The sequence below is a fragment of the Volvox carteri genome, assembly GCF_000143455.1.
Source record: "Volvox carteri f. nagariensis unplaced genomic scaffold VOLCAscaffold_33, whole genome shotgun sequence".
NCBI classification, from domain to species: Eukaryota; Viridiplantae; Chlorophyta; class Chlorophyceae; order Chlamydomonadales; family Volvocaceae; genus Volvox; species Volvox carteri.
In genome coordinates, this window is record NW_003307576.1 from 657,889 (window position 1) to 682,220 (window position 24,332).

A 24,332-nucleotide genomic window follows, 5' to 3' on the forward strand; every position below is an offset into this window, starting at 1 on the left:
CGCACGTTTTGTAGTCCTCGATCGTTGTTGGGCTCCGACCTCCTGGCGGCGGAGGCCGTCGCCGCCGCCGACGAACCGGCGGGCGACGGTTGCGGAAGCGGAAGCGCCGCCGCCGTCGTGGGGGTGGCCACAGCTGCGGCGGCTACGCGCAGCGGCATGAGCGAGGGCGACGTGGCGTCAGCGTCAGCAGTTCGCTCCGGCGGTTCTGCCGCTGCGGCCTTGCAGTACTACAGCTTACGGACTGGCGGCGGCAGTAGCAGCAACAGCGATAACGTTGAATTACGGCGTGCCGTCAACTCCGTCGGGATAAGCGCTGAAGTTGCCAGTCCGAAAACGCCGCAGGAGATTATTGCGGCTGCGACGGCGGCAGTCGCAGCTTCGGCGGCGGTGACGGGGACGGCGGTACAGCCGATGGGTCCGGTTGCCGTACCACCTGCCGACATTGCCAACCGTGGCTTTACCGCTCGCCCCTCTCGCTTCGTGCCGATGCCGAGCTTGGCCGCCGGTGGCGGTGGCGGCAGCGGCAGCGGCGGCGGCGCCGCCGCCGCCGCCACCAGCGGCAGCAGCCCCGGCATTATCGCCCGCTCCGTGTCGGCTCCGTCAACCTCCGTGCTGCAGTTCCTTCGGGCTGGGTCAACGTTGGCGGCGGTGGGCGCTGACGTCAGCTGGGACGGCGCTGGCGCATTGCCGTCGACGGCGGCGTCGGCGCTGATGCAGGACCGCGACCTTGAATCTGTAGTACACGCCCCGTTGCAGCCCATGCCGCTGGCCTTGCCCCTCTCGCCCACCGCTGTTGCCGCCGCCGCCGCTAGCTCTAATAAACCCGGCACCGCGGCCGCCGCAGCCGCCGTCGCCGCTGCTCGAGGCGTCGCTGTCGGCCATGGAGCCGTGGTACGGCGGATAGCCAATCCAATGCTTCCTGCCGCCGTCGCTGCAGCTGCTTACGGCGGCGCTTACGACGTCGATGATGACGACATCAACGCCGCCGCCACCACCGCCGCTGCCGAAAGCGGCGTCAGCGCACCTCTATCCGTCGCATCCCCGTCTGCGGATCTCGACTTGACGTTCACTGTGGCGGCGGTGGCGGCAGCGCTTGCGGCTCGTGCCTCCGCGCCCCCATATACGACATGCCGTACCGTCGACGACGCTGACACGGATAACGAGGTCTCCTGCAGCGTCACCCTGGAACCCGCCGCCGCTGGGCGGGCTCGTCCCGCCTCCGCCGACGCCGGTACGGCAGCGGCGTTAGTCCTCAACCCCAGCTGGCTTCTTTCGGAAGACGCCGAGGTCGGCAGCGGCAGCGGCACCGTCGGCAGCGGTGCACACGTACAGCCCCTCAACGCCAGCGCCCCCTTCAGCGGCTTGCCTGTACGGCTGGGCTTTGGTAGCCCGGCGTCGAGTGCCGCCACCGGCGGCTTCGCGTCGAACGTGCTGCTCCAGGGATCCCCTACCTTCCGAGTTGCCGTACACAACAACAGCGGTAATCTGGGCAGCGGCGGCGGCATTGCCGTCGGGTCATTGCCGTCGTTGCTCGGGCACCCGGGGGGCCACCCGCTTGCTGGCGGGGGGGGCCCCTCTCTTTATGTTCTCACGCGCTTTGCGTAGGTAGGCGGGTAGGCGGGTGGGCAAACAACGCCGCGGTTGGGGGCCCCTTCAGGCATTTTTTGGTTAAAAAAAAACCTTTTTGGGGAAGAGGAGAGGAGTCTCTATTGTGCGTGTGTATGAATGTGTGTATTTATGCGTGCGTGCGTGTAAATGAGGTGTATTTTGTGTTTCTGCGGCAAAGTTGCGAAAATAATAACCATGTATATGTTTATTCATGCCTTCAGACTATTTAGACAACGTTAAGACACACAGCAGCAAAAGGGATGACCAGTGGTGGGGGTAGTGGGGGTTGTTGGTTGGTGGTGGTGGTGGCGGTATGCGAAGGGGGGTGGTATGGGAGGGAGGAAGCGGAAGTCATCATCCTTTTACAAACCCACGGGGAAAGGAAAAGCGATAGATACACGTGCATACATGCATTACATACATACAGATAGACAGCTCTTTAACACAACCGCTTTCCTCCTCCCATTCCATGCAGTTTCCCCCTCTCCCCCTCTCCAATTCCCTCCTCCCGACCACTCCGGTCGGCTCGTCCAGCCGTCATCTTCGTATTGCTGTCTGCCGGCAAAAACACAAACATACAAAAAAGAGAGAGGTGATGTCTTTTATGCTGTTTCCCCCTTTCCCCCCCCCCCACACACACAAAACACACGTCGTACTCCCCTATCCCACCCCATCGCATTCCCGGGCTCATGTGCTCGTTATGCGTTTGCACGGTAGTAAGACGTTTGTCTGTCCGTTTGTTTGTTTGTTTGTTTTTCGTCGTTTCTTAATAAAACGCATGCATTCATGTTCTTACCCAGTTTTGCGGTGACGGTATGCGACGTTGACGGTTACATGGCGCTGCGCTGTGCGTCAATCTGTCTGTCTGTCTGTTTGTTTGTTTGTGCGTCTCTCGTGAACCCCTGTCGGAGATCTTTCATGACCAATTTCCGTTCGCGTTCGTACCAGCCGATTCCGATTGAGGGGTGGCAGTGGCAGTGGCAGCCGCGGTTGCGATGTTTGTTTTACGGCAGGTTTTTACTTTGCGTGTGCGTGTGTGTCCTAAACAGGCTCTAGTAGTTTGTGGGCTTCCGAGGCAATAATAATGGCAGTAATGGATGCAGGTGGATGGCAGGTGGATGCGTGTTCCCCAATTTTGAGACGTTGCGGGACGACGCCGCGGCGGCGGCGCCCCGGCAAGTGATTTGATGGCGGCATCGTTATCGTTCTCAGTTTTCGCTGCAGGTCGCTGTGAACCCCTTCGGACCCTTTTTCATTCATTCATGTGTGAGTGTGTGCGCTATATAGGTTGGGCGGCTCATAAACATATAATATTTATAACATGGCCGTTGGGTTGAAATGCAGCGTGCGCCGTATCTCTGTGCCGATCAGTACGACAGCAGTACCGTTGTACACTGAGAATAAATACGTCTATGCATATATCTCAATTGATATTAAAGTTCATGGGGACCGGGACGCGAAGGGAGGGAAGGAGGGTTGTACATGACCCGCACTACCCGCACATGATTTGAATTTCGAGAGAATGAGAGAGAGAGAGAGAGAGAGAGAGGGAGGGAGGGAAGGAGGGTTGTAGAGGAGGTTGGTTGGTGTTAAAAAAACAAATATGGTGTGTCATGCTTGGCCTTGCGTGTTTTTTGTGGATTCGTACTTGACGTACGGGAGCGCCCCCAGAGTGCCGTACCCATTGCTGCCAAAGAGCTGCGATGGCCCCCATGGTGTTTTCCCACCTGCCGCAACCCCGCGGTCCGTAACGCCGTACATACGTCGTACTAGGTAAGCCTTTTGCTGTCGGTGACCCGGTGGTCCATTCATGGTTGGTGTTTCCTTTCTGTACTTCTTTTTCTTCAGCGCGAAGTCCAGGGGGGGTTTCGAAGGCACTTAATGAGTGCTGTACGACGACTCGTCATCCACTGGTGGCTTGGATTCTTTTAGGTACCTGTGCATGGCCGGTTGGTCGGTTGGATGGTTGGTTGGTTAGATGGTTGGTTGGTTAGAAGGTCGGCTAGATGGTCGGTTGATTGGTTAGATGGACGGTTGGAGGGTTGGTTGGTTAGTTCAGTTAGGGGAGTAGAGGTTAACGCCAAACGCCAGACGCTGATGATCACGATATGAGGGAAAAAGGAGGCGGGGGACGGGCGATGATTTGGAGATGGGCGTGGGGGGAATGTGCGACCTGCAGCACCTCCAGCTAGTGGACATTACAACCCCCGACTGCTGCTACTGCGTCCCTGGAGGGGGGAGGCACGGTAATGGCGATGTTGATTCGATTGGGAGGGGAAGGAGAAAAGTTGGGGGGTTGGTAGTTCGATGAAAATGTATGATGACGATAGTGCACTGGAGTAATGAACAGGGCGGCGGGTGCCCGGCGTGTGTGCGTGTGTCTGCATGTTTGTGTGTGTGTGTGTGTGTGTGTGTGTGTGTGTGTGTGTGTGTGTGTGTGTGTGTGTGTCTCTGCATGTGTGTGTTATCACGGACGCCCCGGAGGATGGCGAGAGAAGGGTGTGTACAAATATGCTCGAATATTCCCGCGCTGTCCTCATTTGTGGTACCTATGTGGGGTGCTAAGGGCGGTTCTATTTCAACGATAGACATGTATAGGGCCCTTGAGCAGCGAGGTGGCAGGAGCAGCGGGCCACGGCCACGCCGGCGGCGGCGCCGGCGGTGAAGGACACACCGGTCACGAAAGCTAGATGGGAGCGGACGGGACGGCAAAGAGTGAGCGATTGCGGGCACGCGGCTGTGCACCTTATATTTCATAATTAGTTTTGGATCGGTTGGTGGTTCGCGTTCGTTGGCCAGTGTGGCGGTTGCCCCAGGTGTACGGCCGGCATGTGCCGCGATACGCCTGTCGCGGTGTGGTTGCTGTTTCCGGGTTCTCTAAAGTGGAGCCGACCTTTACTGGAGCTGGAAAATATAATATATATTTCATGGCGCAAACTAAAGCACATTGCGATAAGTGGAAGTTTTTCTATTTAATAAGGGTAATTTTACCGGCAGTACCGACACACACCGTCGCGCCCGCGCGTTTTTGTGCGCGCACCTTTCCCCCCCGCCCCCCAGACGTCTGTATGGAATCCTCTATTTCGATAGGCAGCTGTAAAAAATTCAACAACGATGTCAATAAAAAAAAACCGGAAGCGCACTCGGCAGCGACCCACGCGCTACTGCTGCGCACGCTTGTGCTCGGGACATGACATGGCATGATATTTTGTTACCATGCGGTTGGCTTGGCTGGGCCGATGATATCCCGGCTTCATGCTTCGCTTGCCTCCCGGTCGACTGGCTCTGTCGCGTCTGGGGCCGCCGATTTATTCACATACGGTAGCTGCAAATTCATGCCGTGTTCGCTGGCGCTGCTATGTATTCGTACGGCGATCCCTTACTTAAAAACCGGGAGCACGGTGGATGGTGCTATATGGTGATCAATTGTAGAAATGACAATGTGTTCAAGTGGCCCAGAAGCCTCCCACTCTGTAACAATAAGATCGGGAGCAAGGGGTTGTTTCAATGTGTTGGCGTAGTGAGTGCTTTTGCGTCTTTAGCATCGGAGCCCAATAGTGCGCGAGTCTGAATCGCCACCACCTCTTCCACTACACAAAACCATATTTCAGCGTCGCGCACAGAGTGTTGTTGGTGCCGATGAAACTGTGTTGTCTGCTCTCTCTGCTCTCATAATAAGAGTATACGTATACTCTCAACATGTATATGTTTAGGGGCGCCGAGGGCGGCAGAGAGGTACCTCCCGTGGTGCCATATGAAACGGTTGGAATAGCGGGACGAGTGCCGTACACACACACACACACACATCCTCGACACCCACCCACCACCGAGGGGCTCGGGTCCCTCTGTCGGTTTGGTATTTGCGACGTCGTGCGTGGGGTGTGTGTGTGTGTGTGTGTGTGTGCTTCGGTTGCGTGGCTGCTTCTGTTCCTCTTTCGATGCAGCATACTACAGACATAGCATGATTTGATAATGATAATGACAACAATAATATTAATATTAACGGTAACGGTACGGCAGCAGTAGCGTGTGGAACGTCGTTCAAGCCGTTATAGCGTTACACGCACGAACTCTGAGTCGAAGATTGCGAGAAAATTCCTCGAGAAGCTGTGTCAGCGGCGGATACGCATTGCCGTGTGTGCCTATGCCCCTGGTGGGAGAGGGAGGACCTGCCGCCGCGCGGCCGAGAGCTGTTAGATCCCCCTGTACCCTGAGCCAGCTGTGAGAATGAGTCTGCTGTACAACTTGTTGTTAAAGTATCTCTCTAGTAAAAGTTTTGAGATTGTTGTCGCATGCACTTCGGCGAAGGAGTGGACACTGGAAGCTGAATCCCAGTCCGTGAGTCCAGGCTTGAAACGTCAGGAAGAGACATACACACATACACATATACACACACACACACACACACACGCGCGCGCACAAACACACACAAGCAAACAAGCTAAGATTGGAAGCCTCGCCCCAACCAAGCTGTAGCGCGGGCTATAAGATGAGAGCCGCCGAAGCAAAAGGGTACTGTTGCTGCACACACAAAGTTCTTCCGACGGAGAAGAGAATCAACCAACAATGCGCAACACGCTGGGCGACACCTCTTCTCTCTCTTCGCCTATAAATATTTTCACATACAGTACAGACATACAGATTGACACACTCAAAAACGGATAACGCAGATTGCCGCGCACTGCAGTTAGTTGCCGCCACCGCCCGCCACGCCCCCGTCGCCAGGAGCGGCGGCGGCGATGACCTTGCGGGCTCGGCCTCCACCACTGCCGTTCCCGTTCAGGGCTGGCCTGGGGCGTGAGAAGAGGCGGGAAAGGAGGTGCACTTCTGTGTATGTATGTATGTATGTGTGTGTACGCGGCTCTTTGCGGCTCCCTCCCCCCCCGTGTGGTGATGTCCTTTTTGCACAACCTTTTCGCCACCTTTGATGACATGCTGGACCACTACAAGGTCTATAAAGTACGGCATGCGGTCGTACGGCATGGGGTAGTAGGATACGGGGTGATACGGCAGGGGGTTGGGATGTGGGTCAGGTGCATATCTTCCGAAGAAACAAGAAACTGACAAACCAACAAACTGACAAACGCCTCTTCTGGGCTCGGGGGCGAGTGTGGGGCTTTTCAATTTGCGTAAACTAGGCTTTTTATATACATACAGACATACCCCACCTCACCATGGACTCTCATTCCCTTCCTGCTGACATCACTTCGCCCCCTCAACCTAATCAAGTGGGTAAAATGCGGAATGATGCGGTGTGTGACTCTAAATGTTGTTGTGGGGGTTTGCATCGACATTGATGACATCCGAGTCCAATGCACTTTCACGCTGTTTGTAATCATATGGCGATATTATGTTTACGACAGATATAGATACAGTGGACCGTGGCACAGCCACGCCAAGGTATAGGCAGCTTAAGAAAACGTACAAATGACAAAACCCTTTCGTTTGCCCAAATCAGTAAGGACTGTTATTTGGGTTTAGCTCGTCCAGCATGAACTGCCTTGCAAACCGAAATTAACCGCCACTGCTGCTACTTACGGGGCAGCTGCCAATACCACTCCAGACGCCGACAATGACGAAGCTGACGTCGAAGTCGCTCACACCCGCGTGCGTGGTCAGCGGCATAAACACAAGGAGTTCGCCCCCCCCCTATACCACAGCCGCACCCCACTACTGTACACCTGAGCGCGCCTCATTACTCGTCACTCGTCAGTCACTAAACAAACAAATGCATCGCAATTGCAACCCCATGCGCTGCAAAGTCCGGCAGCAGAACCTCCACCACTCGGCCCCGCGCTACAAGATCTACAAACGCTTCCTCACCCGCACATTCAACCTGCCCATCGCCATTAAACTCCGCGCCTGCCCGCCCTAATCCCATCCCACTTCCGCCAGCAGCCGCGGAAAATCCGTTGCCGATGCCGCCGCCGATGCTACCAGTGGCCCCCGGCTTGCAACCGCTACTACCGAAGCCACCACCAAAAGCCCTCATCAGAATTGCCGTATCTGCCTGCGCCTTGAGGCTGTTGCCCACCAAGGCTACGTTGCGCAGCGTGCCTACCGCCAAGTTGTGCCGTACAATCATGTCGTACACCTCTCGTGGACAGCAAGGCGCATAGAAGAGTGTGGGCTCATGTGCGACGAGGGCAACCGTGGGTGCGGCTGCAGCAGCAATGGTGATGGCAGCTCTTTGGCCTCGCCTCTGACCATCCTCATCCTGGGCACACTCAGGCGTGCTTCCTTCCTCCTCCTGCTCTTCAACCACACCTCCTACTCCAGGGGGGAGTCTCCTGCTGACACCATCATGGGGGGTGCCCCACCAGAGCTGCCGTACGAGCCGTACATCCCATTCTAGATATTCGGGGTCAAAGTATTGCACCTGCGCCTGCGCTTCCTGAGCTGCTATTTCCTGTACAACTGCATCAGCTGTAGCTGTAGCTGCCGTGTCGGCTTCGATTTTGCTTAGAGCGGTCGGTACGGCGATTTCGCTGGTAGCCTGTTGTAAGGGCTCCCCCAGCCCGGGTAGTACAGCGGGTGATGCAAGGACCAGAGATAACGCCAGCTGGTACAACCTGCAGCCGTACAGCAGTACAATGGTACGGCATTGTAGTGCATTCGAGTACGATGTACAACAGAACAAGTTGGCGAGAAGCCCTCGAGCAAGGGAAGGCCGTCATCGTTCTTTCTTCTCCACTGGTCGTCCACTGTGTCGCCCAGTGCCCTTCCACGCACTGGCAGGGCATGGGGATCCTTTCCGTACCCTCAAGGAACTGCCGGTGTACCCCGTGATTATCACACAGGGCGAATGTTACAGTCCCTTTTTTCCCTCCGGTCATATATAAATGTTGTGCCCGGGTGTATCTCCCGGGTGCCTTGGAGACCTGTCAGCTACTGATTATCCATGTTGTTGTTAGGGTTGTTGTTGCTGCTGTCGTCTAATCAGGCTATCTGGAGAAGATTCTCCCTGACCGGACTGACGTGCTGTACGTTAGCAGGCTCCACCACAATAGCAGTAAAACACCACCACACCACCACACCACCACACCACCACACCACCACAACAACACGCACCTGGAAGCGGCCCGGGTGCTGTCACGTTCCGTTTGCTGTCCGCTTCGCAAAGCCGCCTGGTAGGTACCCAGGGAACCCAAACCCACCACAACCACGTGTCGTACGCGCCGCCAGTCCCAGCAGTCGTACGCGCTGCCGTACCCATGGCTACCGGAACTCAAGCCATCGCCCATTACTGTTCTACTGCTCTTAGTGCTGTTAATCTCACCGCTGGAGGAACTGTTATTATTTGTATTGTTGTTGCTGCTGTGCCCGCCCGGGGTGATATTGCATCCGGAAGAAGAAGCCCATTTTGCGGGTGGGTGTGGAGAACTTGCGGCGGTGCCGCCGCCGCCGCCGCCGCTGTGCGGTCCGCCGGTCCTCCTCTCGCTGCCGCCAGCCCGTGCCGTATTCACTCGCGCCTGGCATGAATCGATGGCGTTCAGCAGTAATGCCTTGTCCCTGTGTGACGTCATCAAGGCGGCAACCTCCTGAACCAGCGATGCGACGCTGTCAAGACTTGCTCGAAGCCCTGCGTCGGCATCTGGCGTGCCAGGATTCAATGCCGTACACGATGTGGGTTTGGGTGTGCTTTCGGCCGCGGTTGCTGGGGCGGAGGCAGCGGAGGCGGTGGCTGTTGCGAGGCTACTTTTGCGTTCAGAAGGAGAAGTAGGGGAGGTGGGGGACCCCCAGGTGGCAGCGTTCAAATCCGGGGCGTCAAGGAGCAGGCGGAGAAGATGCTGTCCTATCGCTGTACGACTGCCGTACAGATTCCGATTGGGGGTGCTGGGTTCAGATGTAAGGCCGGCGTTGACCTGCCGGCTGGAGGAAGCTCGGAGCCCGGGTCCTTTGATGCTCTGCTTTAAAAGGTGGTAGCGGCTTCGGTGGGAGGTAGCATGGACACGGAAGGATTGCGAAGAGGAGCCTACGCTGCGGAAAGCGCTCAGCGGTCGTGAAGGAGCTGGATTCGCATGGCGTCTTCGTATGTTGTGCGTCGTTGGGAAAATGGTTTGTGAGGCCCTGCTTTGCATGCTACTGTAAAGGCGTGCAATGAAATGCAGGTACCCCGTGATGATTACGTAATCAGCCTCACATTCAGGTAAGGAATGACACAGCTTATCACCCAACAAATATTCTTATCCTGGTGGGTCTCTACCTTGCCTTGGTCGTTGGTTCCGTACTGGTGTACCGACATCTTGCCGAGACAGCTCAATTTGGTCGAGTAAGATTATTCCTGTATGTTACATATATGACACGTAAATATTATTTCTGTGTCACAGTCTTGGATAACACTGGCTGAACCCGTCTTTCATTGTTGCTACATGCTAAATGTCTACCCTAAAATGACTTCCCTCTTCCTATAATTATCATCTTTTACAGTATAACTTTTGTAAAAGCTTCACTGAGTCGCGTTGCTAGGCAGGCCCTGAGTGGCCCGGTCAGTCGGTAGCTTCATCGGGCATATGCCACGCAGCATCTGGAAGGGTCCTTATGTGGCCGTTAGCCTACTTCAAGATGTCGTGAACCTTGCGCGGAAGCATCCCGATTGGTGGAACAAGGGCCGCTTTTTGGGACAGAAAGCGCCGGAGGTCATCAACACCTACAGCAGAGCTTCAGTCATCCTTCCTGACTTCCTGGCATGCCGCTTCGGTGTGCATAATGGGAAGAGCTTCACCAACTTGGAGGTGCAGGAGGCGATGGTTGGCCATCGGCTGGGTGAATTTTCGCCGACGAAAGTGATAGCGAAGCATAAGGCTAAGGAAAGCACTTCGGTGGTGAAGAAGAAAATCAACCCGAAGACAGGCAAGGCAGGGTAGCCCTGGTCCTCGCAAGATGACCCTGCGGGTCTGCACTTGTGGCAACTACGTTTTGGTGCCGCACGGCGCACATGACATTTGAATGGAATGGAGTGCTGCGATGCGAAGGTAGCAGACAACATGCACAGGCTTGAAGGAAGTGCAGCTCCATGCGGCTGCTCAGGGACGCGGCACGCCCCTCGAATGGAGCATTTAAAGGTCCTCTGGCAGGTTTACGACGTTGTCCTTGGGCACTAAAGTTTTGAGTTGGCATGGCTCAATTAAACGAGTATCGAGGGACGCAGCTTATGCCGCGTGGAATTGGTCCCTTGCCCACGTGGCGTCGTGTGTAAACCGAAACGGCGGCATTTTTTGCTGATGTCACCGTGGGTAGAGGTGTTTTACCCCGCGCTTGTTACTAGCACATATTGAAGGCCCTATTCAACCCCGGATGGACGCTGCCATCGCCGGCACGTAATGTAATTCCAAAAGGATGTCCTGACAAGAGCAGGATTTAATGAGGCCATGGGAACAGAAGGGAGCGATTGTGGTGGTGGTAGTGGTGATGTGCAATAGGGGCCCCTCTCTTCCAGAGAGTTCGTACATACACACACGCGTGACGTGACGATGGTGAAACTTCCGGCCGGTGGCGGAATGAGTTCATGACGCATAGGACTGGACGAGGTCGTGTACAGATTGGTCTGCTGCAGTACTTGTGTCCCCTATACCCTTGTCGCATAGAGTGACGGCTTACGAGTCGTGACGGACTGGCGGTGTAACCAATGGGTCGCAGTGGACCCCTCACTGCGAAGCACTTTTGGTAGCGCGCATCGCTTCCACGAAATATCTTTCCTTCTGGATCCAGGACGGGTTCGAATGGGTTGTGTCCAGGGCATCGTGCAGCTGCGCGAATTGTGTATAGCCGTGGCCCGGAAGTATGTTGCTGCCACGCACATATGCTCTAAGCAATAAATGCGCGCCAAACAAGTCATCATCTAGGTGAGAAATGCTACCATAACGCATTTCGACAGTTTAGCCGAACTTCAGCTACGTAACACCACATTGCCTTTTCCCTGCCGGTCGACCATCACACTGTTACAGCCTCTGTGCTCAGTCCGCACGTTCTGTCTTTTGGGCAAATTTAATTTTAAACCATATATGATTCGGTTACAGCCGGGGATCAATTTTGCACTGCTTTTCCGCAATGGAACCAACTGTATGTGTGTTACACCGTGATATACTCCTTTCCTGCCTTGCCCTTTTTCAAGGGTATAACCCGGGGGGGTCCCATACATACATACATACCTGGAGCGCTGAGGGGGGGCCCCAAAAGGGCTTTAGGGACTGAAGGCTGTCTCCGAGCTAGACACACTAGACATCCACTGCGCGGCACGTGATTCTTAATTCCCCTAAACACCGAGCGATGAGCGATGCTGCAGCAGCGGTGATCCAGCACTGGTGATCCAGAAGATCACCAGTGCTAAGCTGCCCGCTGAGCAGCCCAACCACCATGTGATGTGGAATTGGCTGCTCACGTAGTAGCCCAACAAGCCACACGGGCACCCCAAGGACAAGGACCTCCGGATCGTGATCTGGTTATTGTTACCGCCTGTGTTACGGAACCCCTCCATGCTACTGTATCGCAGCCTCACAAGCTCGACATAGAGTTTTCTAGTCTAGTAGACTATGCAACTGTGGTAGAGGGAAAGTGACGAGAGAAAAAGGGGGGCAAAGGGAGAAGAGGGGTCGCTAAATGATGATGCGCTAAAAAACACAGCCATCCTGCCAAACCCGTAAACCCCGCGAGTACCCGAAAGTAAAATACCCAACCAAATCCAAGAGGCCAACTCGCACATAACCGGCTTTCAGAGGCCCTATATCAAGTAACGCTGGATCCTAATTTGCAAGGAGAAGCTGGGCGCCGGGCATTCCACAGAGCGATAGAGGAACATAGACAAACAGGAACAGACAGGAACACAACACAAATGCAGAAGAACCCCCCCCCAGGTATTGGCCAAAGGCCCGCACCCAAAGTCTTTTTGTCCACACACGCCCTATTCGGTACCGCTCTTTACTCACTGCTCACAACCAACGAAAGCCGCTCCAGACAATGTAAATGCACGTCCCAAAAAGCAAAAGTCCCAGCTCCCTCGCCTGCCCCAACCCGCCTGCCCCTACCCCTTGCTCTCCCCTTTCCCCCTGCCTTCTCCCCCACCACCGCCCTACTCCCACAACCGGCTGCCTGAGGCCCCACACACAATCCTATTCACACACATACATACACCCTCACACACCCTCTCTCTCCCTCACACACACATACATACACATACACACGCTATTCACTTCCAAAACAATCACATATCCCGCCTATCGTCTTCCCGCTCCGTTGCAGCTTCTCACCGCAGCCACCTTAACCACGCTGTACAGCTGCAACACGTTACCGCACGCGCCAAAAGCCCAGCCCTAAACGTACCTCCCCTTTACATTCACCAACCCCTAACATCCCTGCCCCCTCATCGCTTAGGACTCCAGCAGTTTCGGACTTTGGAAAGTCCGGCAGTTCATTTCGGAGTTTTCCTCGCACATAATCCACCCCCCCGTCGTTACCCTTATCGTGCAGTGAACGAAGCCCCGGACATAGAGAACAACGAGCTCAGCCGCTCAGCCAGAGACGACCCCTCCGGAAGCGCGGCCCCTTCAGCAGCCACCACAGACGCCGTCCCCGATGACGCGGCGGTTCCTGCGCCAACCACCACGGGCGGACCGCTAGCGGCGGCGGAGCCGCCGCCGCCGCTGCCGCCGGCGCCGGCCTTGCCGCCGCTGCTGGCCTCCGTCCCTGAAGCGGTTCCGCCCATGTACATGGTGTAGAGGCAGTAACCGCCCAGGGCTGCGGCAGTCAGCGCCACTCCGCCCACCACGAGACGGCGCTGCAGACGGCGTCGGTCTTTACGTACGGGTGTATCGGGGATGTGCGCCTCGGGGGCCAGGAACGAGGCGGACAGGATTTGCCTGTGCCACAAAATGCAAAGAAACGAAAAGGAGGGAACGCACAATCAACGGAAGTTGTTACAAAACGCCGTGTGCAAGTAGTGTACAATACGGGAAGACGAGTGTGTGTGCGTTATGTGGTTATAGAAGAGTGGAACGTGTCAATGCCAATAAAAGGTCTTAGGAGGGCGTGGCGACGGGGAAAGGGGAGGAGGTGGAGGCGGAGGTGGAGGTGGATCACCGAGGAGGGGCCATGAGAGGAGAGGGGACGTTGAGACTTCTACCACATCCAACCACCGTTCTGAAGGAAGAAGATGGAAGAGGGAAGAGCGCATTGGAATACCCATGTAGGGGAGTTCAGGGATATACAAAAGGCCGAGCACGTTGCGCGCACTGCGGCACCCGGCAGGGTCGCACCCATACCCCCAATCGCACCTCCCAACTCAAAATGCCCTCTTGCTACCCCCCCTTCTCTCCCTCTCTCTCCCCCTCCCCCTTCACGACGTCTCCTACTATAGGCAAGCGCGTCACATTACCACTACTATTAGTACCACTACTACTACCAACGCTAGTACTACCACTACTACTACTACTACTACTACGTCTATCACTAGTACTCGTCCAAGCTCACCTGAAGACCCCGCCCATGGCGGCCATATCTGCTGCCGCCACCGGCAGCGGGTCCGGCAGTGACAGCTCCCCACTCGCTGCCAGCACCCTCTCCCGCAGCTCGCCGTTCATGCCCACATCGTCCTTGGTGGCCACCAGCAGCACCGGCAGGGTCTCACAGCTGGGGAAAGGCGCGGGTGGGGGTGGGGGTGGGGGCGCGGGTGGGGGCGCGGGTGAGGGCGAAGGGTGGCAGAGGAGGGAATAGATATGGCAACGACGACAAGGACGAGGTAAGGGAAACCGTGCAACCCTGCTTTTAGCTTCCCCACACACCCCGAGGCTACCCCGGGCAGTGCTACTGCTACTGCTACTACAGCAGCAATAGAGGCGGCATTGCAGCTGATATGTACGGATATGCACCAGTCGACATGGTCATGAATGTTAGTACGCCAAGACCTAACAGCGTTCATATTCCTGTGCTTCGTACACCATGTTAGATGTACGGATATTATATAATATATATATGCATATGCACAGGTAGCAGTCTTTTTAGTCCATCCTTCTGCATTATATACTCCGGCACCAGCCACCCAGGTCGCCAAAGTTCCCACGTCACCTTCGCCCTGCAACCACGCACAACTTCTTCTCCCGCCCGCAGGCCCCCCGGCCTCCCATACACACACACAGCCCACCCTCACCTACCCCGGTAATCCACACAGCGTAAGCATGGACCTGTGCGCCCAGGCCCAAGAGTCCGCGCTGGTGCTGTCAAACAAAAACACCGCACAATCGCAACGGGCCAAATCCGGCAGGCTATACACAGCTCCGGAACCAGCAGCAGCCTGGGAGAAAAAGCCCGCCGCAGGCGACGGCGGCGTCGGCGTCGGCGCTGAGCTGGGACCAGGACTGGGGGCCGTCGGCGCCGACGATGACTCGACGGCAGCCCCGGCGGCTGCCGCTGTTGCTGCAGCAGAGATGGCGGCGGTGGGGGTCGAGGGAATTGCCGTACTCGTGGTGCTGGTGGTGGTAGTAGAGGTGGTTGGGGGGTGGGAAGAGATAGCGAAGGGCGGTAGCAGGCTCGCTGCTGCTGCGGCGGCGGCGGCGGCGGCTGCTCCTGAGTGTGTGGTGGGGCGACCCGACAGGGTGGCGGCGGTTAGCAGCTCGTTGGTCAAGTCCTCTGGAACCTAGGGGGGGTATTTTGGGGGGTCCCCAGGGAAAAGAGGAAAAAGGGGGGGGGAAAGACGAACCACGAACGAGTGATGCCGCTGGAAAAGGAGGGGGGCCAAGTCAAGCGCAAACAAGATAACCTGTCGGCGAGGAACAAGGGGACGGGGGCGAAAGACGCAACAGCTAAACTTGGAAGGGAAATTCGAGGTGGGGAGGAAGCCATATACGCCAAATGCAATATGTGGCATGCGCATAAGCATGAGATGAGGGCCCCAAAGAGCGGAAGCACCAAAGAGGGGTTGAGAGGATGGGTTTCGGAAAGTGGAGCGGGCAGCAGATCAGTGCGGAGAGTGGGAGGGCACGTCAGACAGGGGAATCTGTAACACCCACACACACACCCGAATTCCGCCTACTGGTCAGTTCTGCTTCTTGCACACTCTTTCCTTGGCAGCAGCTTCACTCGTTCGTGGTTCGTCCTTCCTCTTCCCCCCCGCGGCCCCCCCACCCCTCCACCACCCCCACCACAGGGACACCAGCAGAGCTTCCCCCCTCCTCCCCTTCCCTCTCCCCACCTCAACCAACGCAAGAGTGCGGTCCCGTCCGTCGTCGCACGTGACGGTCGCCAACGCCGTCAGTGACGGTGCCCCGCCAGCCGCCGCCGCGGCGCCGCTGCCGCCTGGTCCCCCTCCCGCCTGGTCGCCCTCCGCCCTCCGCCCCGCAAGTGCTCGCAGCAGTGTGGACTTCCCGCAACCGCCGGTACCGAGCACGTAGCAAAGCGCCGTCGTTCTGCGAACAGCACCGGTGGGGACCGGAACAGGGGTGGGATAAAGGACACGGAACACGACTACCGCCAGTGGCCACCGCCAGGCCTTGAGGCCTGCTGACTTCGGAGCGGCCGAAGATTCAAAATCCGAGGCGCTGGCCGGAATCGCTCCCCGATGGCTCCTGCTGTCCTCGCCTTCCCAAACATTATTTCGTCATTTCAGACACCGCATACATACATACATACATACATATATATACAGTTTTACAATTATGTAATAATAAAGCTACACAACATGCTATAGGTAATATTGTAAAAAGCCTTTTGTGCGACTCCTAGCCTATTTTTCTTTCGTGCGCTCGACACCTAGTACCCAGTATCTTGGTAGCATCTCTGGCATCGAGCATGTTGTCGTACCTCTCCACAAGCTCTTCGCGGTGACGTTTGTCCGGCCGTCTCCGCTGCCGCCGTACAAGCAGATCGCCCGGCGAGCCCTCATACCCCAGGTACAGCAGATGCGCCAGAGTGGCCCGTGGGTCTGTCAGAGCGCAGTAGCGCCAACGCGCGATGAACGCGTCCATGTTGTGTACGGCGCCGTACGTGCCGCAAACCATGAGCCGGTTGACACGCTCGTTCTGTTAGAGAGGACGCCCAGGTGAGGTGAGAGGGGTAGGGTGGTCGAGGTCGATAGGGAGGAAATCCCAAACGACACGGTTTAGAAACGAAAACAGGTATAAGCACCGGCGTCAAGCGCAATGCGCGCGGCGCCATGCCATGAATTTTCCCCTTCTCCCCGCCTGCCTGCTACACCTGACATACGCACGGACACACAAACACACATTACACATGTATTCGCCCCTAGTCCACACGCAGACATGTCGACATACATACCGACATACGCATAACAACAAACGTCCGCACCTGCCACTCGGTGGGTAACGACGGTGCCGTACTGAAGAGCCCCTGTAGCTGCTCCCAGCTCAGCATCCCTTCGTCACGTGCGTCGTACAACGTGAACTGCTGCCGCAGGAACGTCACCGCGATGTCGCTCAGCTCCAAGACCTGAAACCGCCAACGGTGCCAGTGACGCCATCCGGCACATACATACATGACAGTGCCCCTCACGTTCACATTCACATTCTGCCCCTCGGGATTTGGGGACAATGTCTTCTTCTTCTTCTTCTTCTTCTATTTTTAATCATATGACACGAATCTTTACATGCGCAGTCAAAGCAAAACAACCGCTGACTGAGGGGAGGAGAAGGGGGGAGGAGAAGGGGGGAGGAGAAGGGGGGAGGAGAAGGGGGGAGGAGAAGGGGGGAGGAGAAGGGGGGAGGAGAAGGGGGGAGGAGATGGCGGGAGGAGATGGGGGGAGGAGAAGGGGGGAGGAGAAGGGGGGAGGAGAAGGGGGGAGGAGAAGGGGGGAGGAGATGGGGGGAGGAGAAGGGGGGAGGAGAAGAGAACGATAAATGCAAGCACACTCATGTTCAGAGGAAAGGCGAACATGAACTCGGAGCGAGAGGCAAGGAATACGGGGGAAGGTATATGCGAAACAAATCGGATACGAGATGTCGGCGCCCCAGTAATAAGGGGGAACAACAAGGGCGCGCTCCTTCCCAACCACCAACCGACCAACAATCAACAACCAACAAACCTTGCAAGCTCCCAACCTCAAATGCAGGAGGAAAAAAGCGATGCAGATGTCAGGGGGTGTCATCTGCATCGTTGTTTTCCTTCTTCGGAGGCATTTCCGGCTCCCCTGGGCCTCCCCCCCCCCACCTCCAACCATTTACCCCCATTCATACGGGCCCCCCCCCTGCGCGCACCTGGTCAGGCGGCAGGTGAACATTGACCCGGTCCAGCAGCTCATCACTCAACCGCAGCTGATCGTTGTAACCTGGATGAGGGGGGGAAGCGCGGGGGGGGGGCCCACGGGACTTTTTTCACCTTCACGAGTTCACCGGGGATGCGAACGAGGGTAGCCGCAGCGGGTGGTGGCAGGGAGTGGCGTATGAGGAGGAGCAGCTCGGGGCGTAAGAGGAGGAGGAGCAGCAAGCAGAATAAGCAGCAACAGCAGCAACAGCAGCAGCAGCAGCAGCAGCAGCAACAGCAGCAACAGCAGCAGCAGCAGCAGCAGGCGAAGCGGAAAAAGAGGAATAATACGTAAAGACGAAACAGGCGGGCGGGCGTCATTGATGTCGGGAAGCATATACCACATAATAAGAGCGACAAGTGATGCAATTTGGGCGGTTGGTAATCTGGGTAGTTGGAACGGGGGAGGCAAACCGTGGGAAGTGGAAGCCGGGGAGCAAGCAAAAACGTAAAAGCCCGTGTAAAGGTCTACACGCACACGTAAACATACATACAATATACACAACACACATACAACATACACAACATACAGTAACCTTTTCCTCTCCCTCTCTTACCATCCAGCCCTACCCCTGGCCAGCCTCACCGAATCGCCGCAGGACCTGCCAAACAGTCTCCAATCGGCCGCGTTCAATGAACAGGCCCTGCATGCACGCACACGGAAGAGGGCAAAACACAACACATAAGGAAAAAGGCGAAATTGCACTTTATGGGGTATCAGGCCCCAGGCATGAAGGGAGGGAATTATATGCAAAAGAAAGTATTAAAAAATCTTCAACCGACAAACCCGCCTGAATCCCATGGGGGCTGATTGGGGGCGCTAACATGCGTTATGGCGCAACCGATGACAAGTTCCAACAGCCCAAAGTCCGACACGCGTGTACGTACATACATACGTACAGAGATGGGAAACAAACAAACATAACACATACATACATACATACATACATACATACATACATACATACATACATACACATAAATATATACATACACACACGTGCCTGCAGGAACAGGAAGCCCTCCAGCGTAAGGCCCGTGTCCGTGTAGCCGTTGGGTACTTGCTGCCGTACAACCTGACACGTGGCCCATGCAAAAACGAGACGAGTTGAGCAAAGAGCGAAGATATGAGCATGAGCAAGGGGGGGGAGACAAGAGGTCCTTTTCCCTGTGCTCAACAATGAGACCCCCTACCTGCTTTATTCCCCGAAGCTCCTCGGCGCTTAGCGAGATGCCGAAGCACATGGATTGGAAGGCGTTGACCTCCGCGTCGGACAGAGTGCCGTCCTGAGAGAGCGTGTTAAGGGAGAGTGCGTGTGTGTATGTATGTGTGTGTGTGGCGTTGATGGGTGAAAAGGTGGGAAATTCATGATGCATGCGTCCCTGGAGTGCGGCGACCCGGCGGCCAGATGGCGAGTTGGGTCTGGTAGAGTGAGAAAAGGGGCGGGGTGGTCTGGAATGGGCTGATATGGTGGGTAAAGGTATTTACGAGACAGAGAAACGGCGGTATGTAGGTGGGTAGGTGAGTGAGCACACAGGAAAGAGCCGCGGCGAATGCGGACCAGACACTCATGCGCACATATCGTAGGGAAACCAAAAAAATGCTGTTGTCACACAATAAGGGTGCCGTCACCCACGCTGTAGCATTGGTGTGTACTTGTCGAGGACTTTCCCAGCACGGTCATCACCAATTGCACGTCTCGGGGTAATATTTGATTTCGTAACTTGTACAAAGCTCAAATCCCCCTCATAACCCAGCCCAACCCACACCACCTTGCAGCTTGATCAGTCCATTAAAACACACCACTGCAGAAGACGACACATTCAGCCGTTAGGGGCTTCAGACCTCTGCCAGCTTGACCTTTCCGAACTCCATCATATTTAGGGTTAGGATACAAATATTTCCCACTCGACTCCAGTCACTGTCCTCTTCTGCCCTGGCCTTCCTTCCCCTCCCCTTCCCCCTCCCCCTTCGCCTCCTCCGAGCTCGCACCTTGTCCGCATCGAATATAATAAAGATGCGCTTAAGCGCTCGTATAGCCGCCTGCCGTATAACGCGATCCGTCCTGTCGTACAGCGGCTGTAGCGGATACAGCACCGCCTTGAGCGCGTGGTAAAACACGTCTGGAGTTGGTTGGGGGGGGTGTTGTCGCAGGGGGCCGGAGATGTAGGTGAAAAAAGGGGTGCGGGGTTCACTAGGAATGCATGTGGAGATGTGGCCTTGGGCTGCAGCTATTTAAACTTTTGAAATGGCTTATGAGGTCACAAAGATCAGGTGGTACAGCGGAGGAAGAGAAAGGAGGCGGGGAGAGCGCAATCCGTTGGGCATTTGACGACGGAGGAGACACGCCAGTCCAGGGGGCGACATGACCACTCGACCGACCGCTAGCCAGCCTGCCAGCCAGAGGGTCAGCCAGAGGGTCAGCCAACCAGCTGTATGCACAGCCAGTATCCTTTGGCCTTCCAACCAACCAGCCTGCCTGCCCGCCTTCCATTCCTGGCTGCCTGCCAGCTAGCCCGCCCGTCCGCTCGCCAGGCCGTCCAGCCCTGCCAGCTAGCCAGGCTTGCAAGTCAGCCAGCAGCCATGCCTGCCTGTCTGCAGCCTTGCAGCCTAAAGCCTGTTGCGGCTTCCTTCCTGCCAGGCCCCCTTTCTGCCAGCTGTCTCCGTTCAGCCAACTAAAAACCAGGCAGGGGGCCTCCTGCAACCGCCTCTCCAACCCTACTTGGCTACGTCAGCGGCTTACGTGCCCCCTTCCGGGTCCCACTCCCACTCCCACTCCCACCCCCCGCCGGGCCGGGCCGGACCGGACCGGGCCTAACTCGGCCCCCACCAGACCGCCGGGGTCCGCAGCCTCCAAGCTACTGCCGGACTGCCTAGCTCCCGCCTTCCCTTTCTGGATGCATGAGTGAGGAGCTCAGTCCCTGCCCTGTCAGCGCTGGCCAGTCGGCTAGCTGCTGGACTGGTGGACTGGTCGGATACATGGCTGGCTGCGCAGGTGGCTGCCACCCCCCGGGTGTGCCAACCCCCGCGATAGGAAGACAAAACATGTGCATGGCTGGCTGGGACAGGCAGGGACAGGGCAGGGACTGGCTTCTTCCCTGGTTAGCGGGTTGGCTGCCCGCCTGCCTGCTCCCATACCGTCCCGCTGTCCTGCTATTAGCCGTGTCCTGCCCCGACAGGATGTACTTGCACAAGGCAACTCCATTGCCCAATGCCTTCTGCCGCCTAATGCCTTCTGCCGCCTAATGCCTTCTGCCGCCGCATAATGGACTCCATCGACTCGAGCGCGGAATTAGGCTAAGCCGGCGGGGACCCAGTGAAGGAGTCCCGACACAGCAAAGCACAACACTCTCCCCCAAGCAGGCTCCCGTTTGCCTCCGCTCCTCCCACCGCTTCTCCGCGCGCACACACTACATCGCCAGGCCTCCCGTCCCGTCCCTTACCTTACCTTACCTTACCTTACCTCTCCTCGTCAGCTGATCGCTCTGCGGAGTTGCGGAGTTGCGGAGTTGCGGAAACACAGCTCCCACGGTTGTCTGCCCCGCCCGCCCGCCCGAAAGACCCCACAAGACACCGACTGAACGAGCGCTAGAGAAAGGCCCGTGACCTGACAGGGCCCGTGTTAACGCATGCGATCGTCTCCCAGGCAGGGACCGATCGCGTTCTCTTTAGTACTAGTTTCCCTCTCCGTCCGACGCTCTTTCCCGCCCCGCCCACCATGCACCATCTTGTTGTACTTGGACGAACAGTTCAGACAACACTCCACATTGGGCAGGTCCCGAGCCACCCGCTCCACCCGCTGGAAAGGGGAAATCACATGTGCAAGAAAAAGGAAAGGGTCAACTGCCGACACGCCCGAAGCACCAACTGGAACGGGAAATGGAGGCGAGGTCACGGGGTGGTGGTGAGGACGTGCAGTGGGGACCGTGGGGAAAGGGATGGAGGTGGCATCCAAAGCGAGGCGAGGCAAGCGTGGAGAGGGAGGGGAGGGCCAAGGGGTGCAGTATGCGGGAAAGGGGGGAAAGATGAACCGCAGACGAGTGATGCTGATACCAGAGATAGGAGGACACTCCGCAATGGAAAGATACTGTGGGAACGGGGCCAACGTGGGCTCAGCACGGGAGAACGGTCCCCACCACCAAGGCCCCCACGCGGCATGTGAGCGCCCGCGGGATAGCGCCGCCCCAGCCCAGACTTCAGATGGTCGGGCCCAAGCGCAGGCCCACACCCGCTCGTGCGCGAACCAGCAACCCTACCTCGCGCACAGTCTGCGGGTCGCGGTCGGATAGCCGATCGGCTTTGCAGCATGCCAGGATTATTGGAATATCGGGATTGACTGCCTGTACTCGAGGATACCAGGAGGTCCGCACGCTTTCAAGTGTAGCTGGTTTCCTAGGATCGAAACAGACGACCACTGCATCGCTCTCTCGAATGACAGCTTCAAGCGCCCTGGTGTCCTCTGGCTTTGCGGACGTGTCCGTCAGAAGGATTGGGATGCGCTCCGGTGTGAAATCCAAAGGCAGCTTTGTGGGCGGAAGTGTAGGCACGGGGCGTGCGTCAAACGTGTCATTAGCCGCTGCAGGTAGGAGAGAAGCGTAGAAATTAAGCGCTGCTTGGGTACGCTCTCTTGGACACGTTTCCTGGAGGGAAATCTCCCCCGAGTCGCCCACCTGTACTAATTAGCGAGGTCTTTCCTGTGTCTGAATCACCTAAAACAGCAATCCTTATTGTTTTGGGGCTCATTGACATGGTTGCAACGAGCTTTCCAGACACAAGAGGTGGACGGGAGGGGTATTCTCCGACACAAACAGCTAGCAACTTGAAATGGGAATCTGATCAATTGCATATCCTTGAACCCAAGTTACCTTTTGCATCATGTGCAAAATTTACGGGGTGAATGCTAAACCACACGTACGGCACGGTTGTCCTCTCTTCGGCAAGATGGGCAACCTCATCTCCGAAAGCGTCGCCCCCACGAACGCATAGAGTCGACGAGACACGTTTGGCATCCTATTTTAGTATACGGTCAAGCTCACTGTTGCCAGCACGTATACATTGCACCCTTTTTTCCCCTGAAATACAATAGAGTTAAGTCGATTATTTGTTGCCCTTCAGCTTCACCGCTGCTTACGAGCGCCACTAGCGCTTGCGCGCTAGCAGCTATACGGTTGTCGCAGCTACCTCCAGTTAACGGATATTGTAACGTGGTTATCATTGTTTCCGAAATGGACAGTGATGAAGAGCACTTCTTTGACGCCGAGGATGATTTTGATGAAGCGAGTTGCGAAGAGTTGGGAGACCCTTCCATACCTCATAGCGGAGGAATGTTACCTGGCGCTGGAGCCTCGACGGCAGCTACAGGCTTGGGGCTGGATATGGAGCCGAAGCAGCCTTATCCGTTGCATAGGTAAGAACGGCCGCGTGCGAGGACGTCAACATATTCGTGTTGATTGTCCCGTTTGTCGCCACAACGTGTTCTCACCCTTTATTGGGTGGAAAGGGCCTAGGGATAAGGCCTAGGGTGCCGGCAAAGCAGCATAGAGCTCGGTGCTGGTTCGTATGCATCTTTTCATCAACCAGGGGCGAAAGTTCCGAACCCCAGACTAACCCCCGTCTTTGGATTTTTGCATCTCCTTCAATCATGGCTGACATGAGCACGAGCTTGGGAAGAGGTGGCTTAGCAACAGGTCCAGGCGACTTTGCTTATTGCTAGCCACCTGGCTGTGGCTGTGGCGGTAGCGGTGGCGGCGCCCGAAACCTGCAACTGCCATGTGTTCTGGCAAACTTCCGTCTTCCAACTGCCATAAGTTGCCAAATGGGATTCAGTGTCGTACCGATCGCCATAGACAGACGGAGTACCGGCTGCCGTACGCAATCCTACAGTTTTCCCCCTTCACTCCAAACACACCGTTCCGACACTACCTGGGGGAATTTACCCTCTGAAACTTGTTACTTACTGTGCGACTGCGCCGTGCAGCTGTGAATTGATTTGAATTAATTACAATGTGTTTAAGAAGCTTAAATGGCGACATGCCTCGTTTTTTCGAATACATCAACAAGACGCGAAGCATTCAAAACCTTTTTAGGGCCATACGGGGTCCATTCGCTACTGCGAATTCCATCTGGGTCACAGCATAATTTCACTCGCACATCAGAATCAGAATTTTTTTTCCAAAATTCCAAAATCAAGGTTTTAAAAATATAATCCTTCCAATTACGATCCGCATATCTGAGGCCTGGTGCCCCTCTCCTTGCTAATCACATCCCTTCCATCCCTCTCGCATAAATCCCTTCGTTTCCATTTTCACAATCGCTTTCTCAACCCTATTTCCTTTTTATTTCTTACAAGTTCTTACAGTTCAATTCCTTACCTTTCCGCTTTTCCTGGGGCAAACCAGAGCCGGTTGGTGCGGACAAGTGGGGTTGGTAAAGCGGTTGGCGGCGGGCATGACTAAGGAACAACTGAAGGCGTACGACA

General features: G+C 56.2%; 3 protein-coding genes across 3 annotated transcripts; 1 reads left to right on the plus strand and 2 right to left on the minus strand.

The window, feature by feature from the left end:
- Positions 1-4,987: 4,987 nt before the first annotated feature.
- Positions 4,988-9,537, minus strand: VOLCADRAFT_93714 (uncharacterized protein; the record flags this gene model as incomplete). Its single annotated transcript, XM_002952994.1, has 3 exons — positions 4,988-5,079; positions 7,432-8,180; positions 8,680-9,537. Coding segments are annotated over 3 exons (1,698 nt in total), but the record flags the coding sequence as incomplete, so codon positions are not given.
- A 584-nt stretch (positions 9,538-10,121) lies between these two features.
- mrpS19 (mitochondrial ribosomal protein S19) lies at positions 10,122-10,475 on the plus strand (the record flags this gene model as incomplete). Its single annotated transcript, XM_002952906.1, has 1 exon — positions 10,122-10,475. One exon carries the CDS (start codon positions 10,122-10,124, stop codon positions 10,473-10,475), a length of 354 nt encoding a protein of 117 aa, XP_002952952.1.
- A 2,588-nt stretch (positions 10,476-13,063) lies between these two features.
- VOLCADRAFT_118238 (uncharacterized protein) lies at positions 13,064-24,316 on the minus strand (the record flags this gene model as incomplete). The annotated part of the gene is made up of 14 exons (XM_002952995.1): positions 13,064-13,463; positions 14,074-14,232; positions 14,750-15,165; positions 15,791-16,004; positions 16,399-16,616; positions 16,903-17,043; positions 17,808-17,878; positions 18,440-18,497; positions 18,852-18,929; positions 19,048-19,140; positions 19,847-19,977; positions 21,572-21,653; positions 22,111-22,430; positions 24,226-24,316. Coding segments are annotated over 14 exons (2,472 nt in total), but the record flags the coding sequence as incomplete, so codon positions are not given.
- Positions 24,317-24,332: the final 16 nt, after the last annotated feature.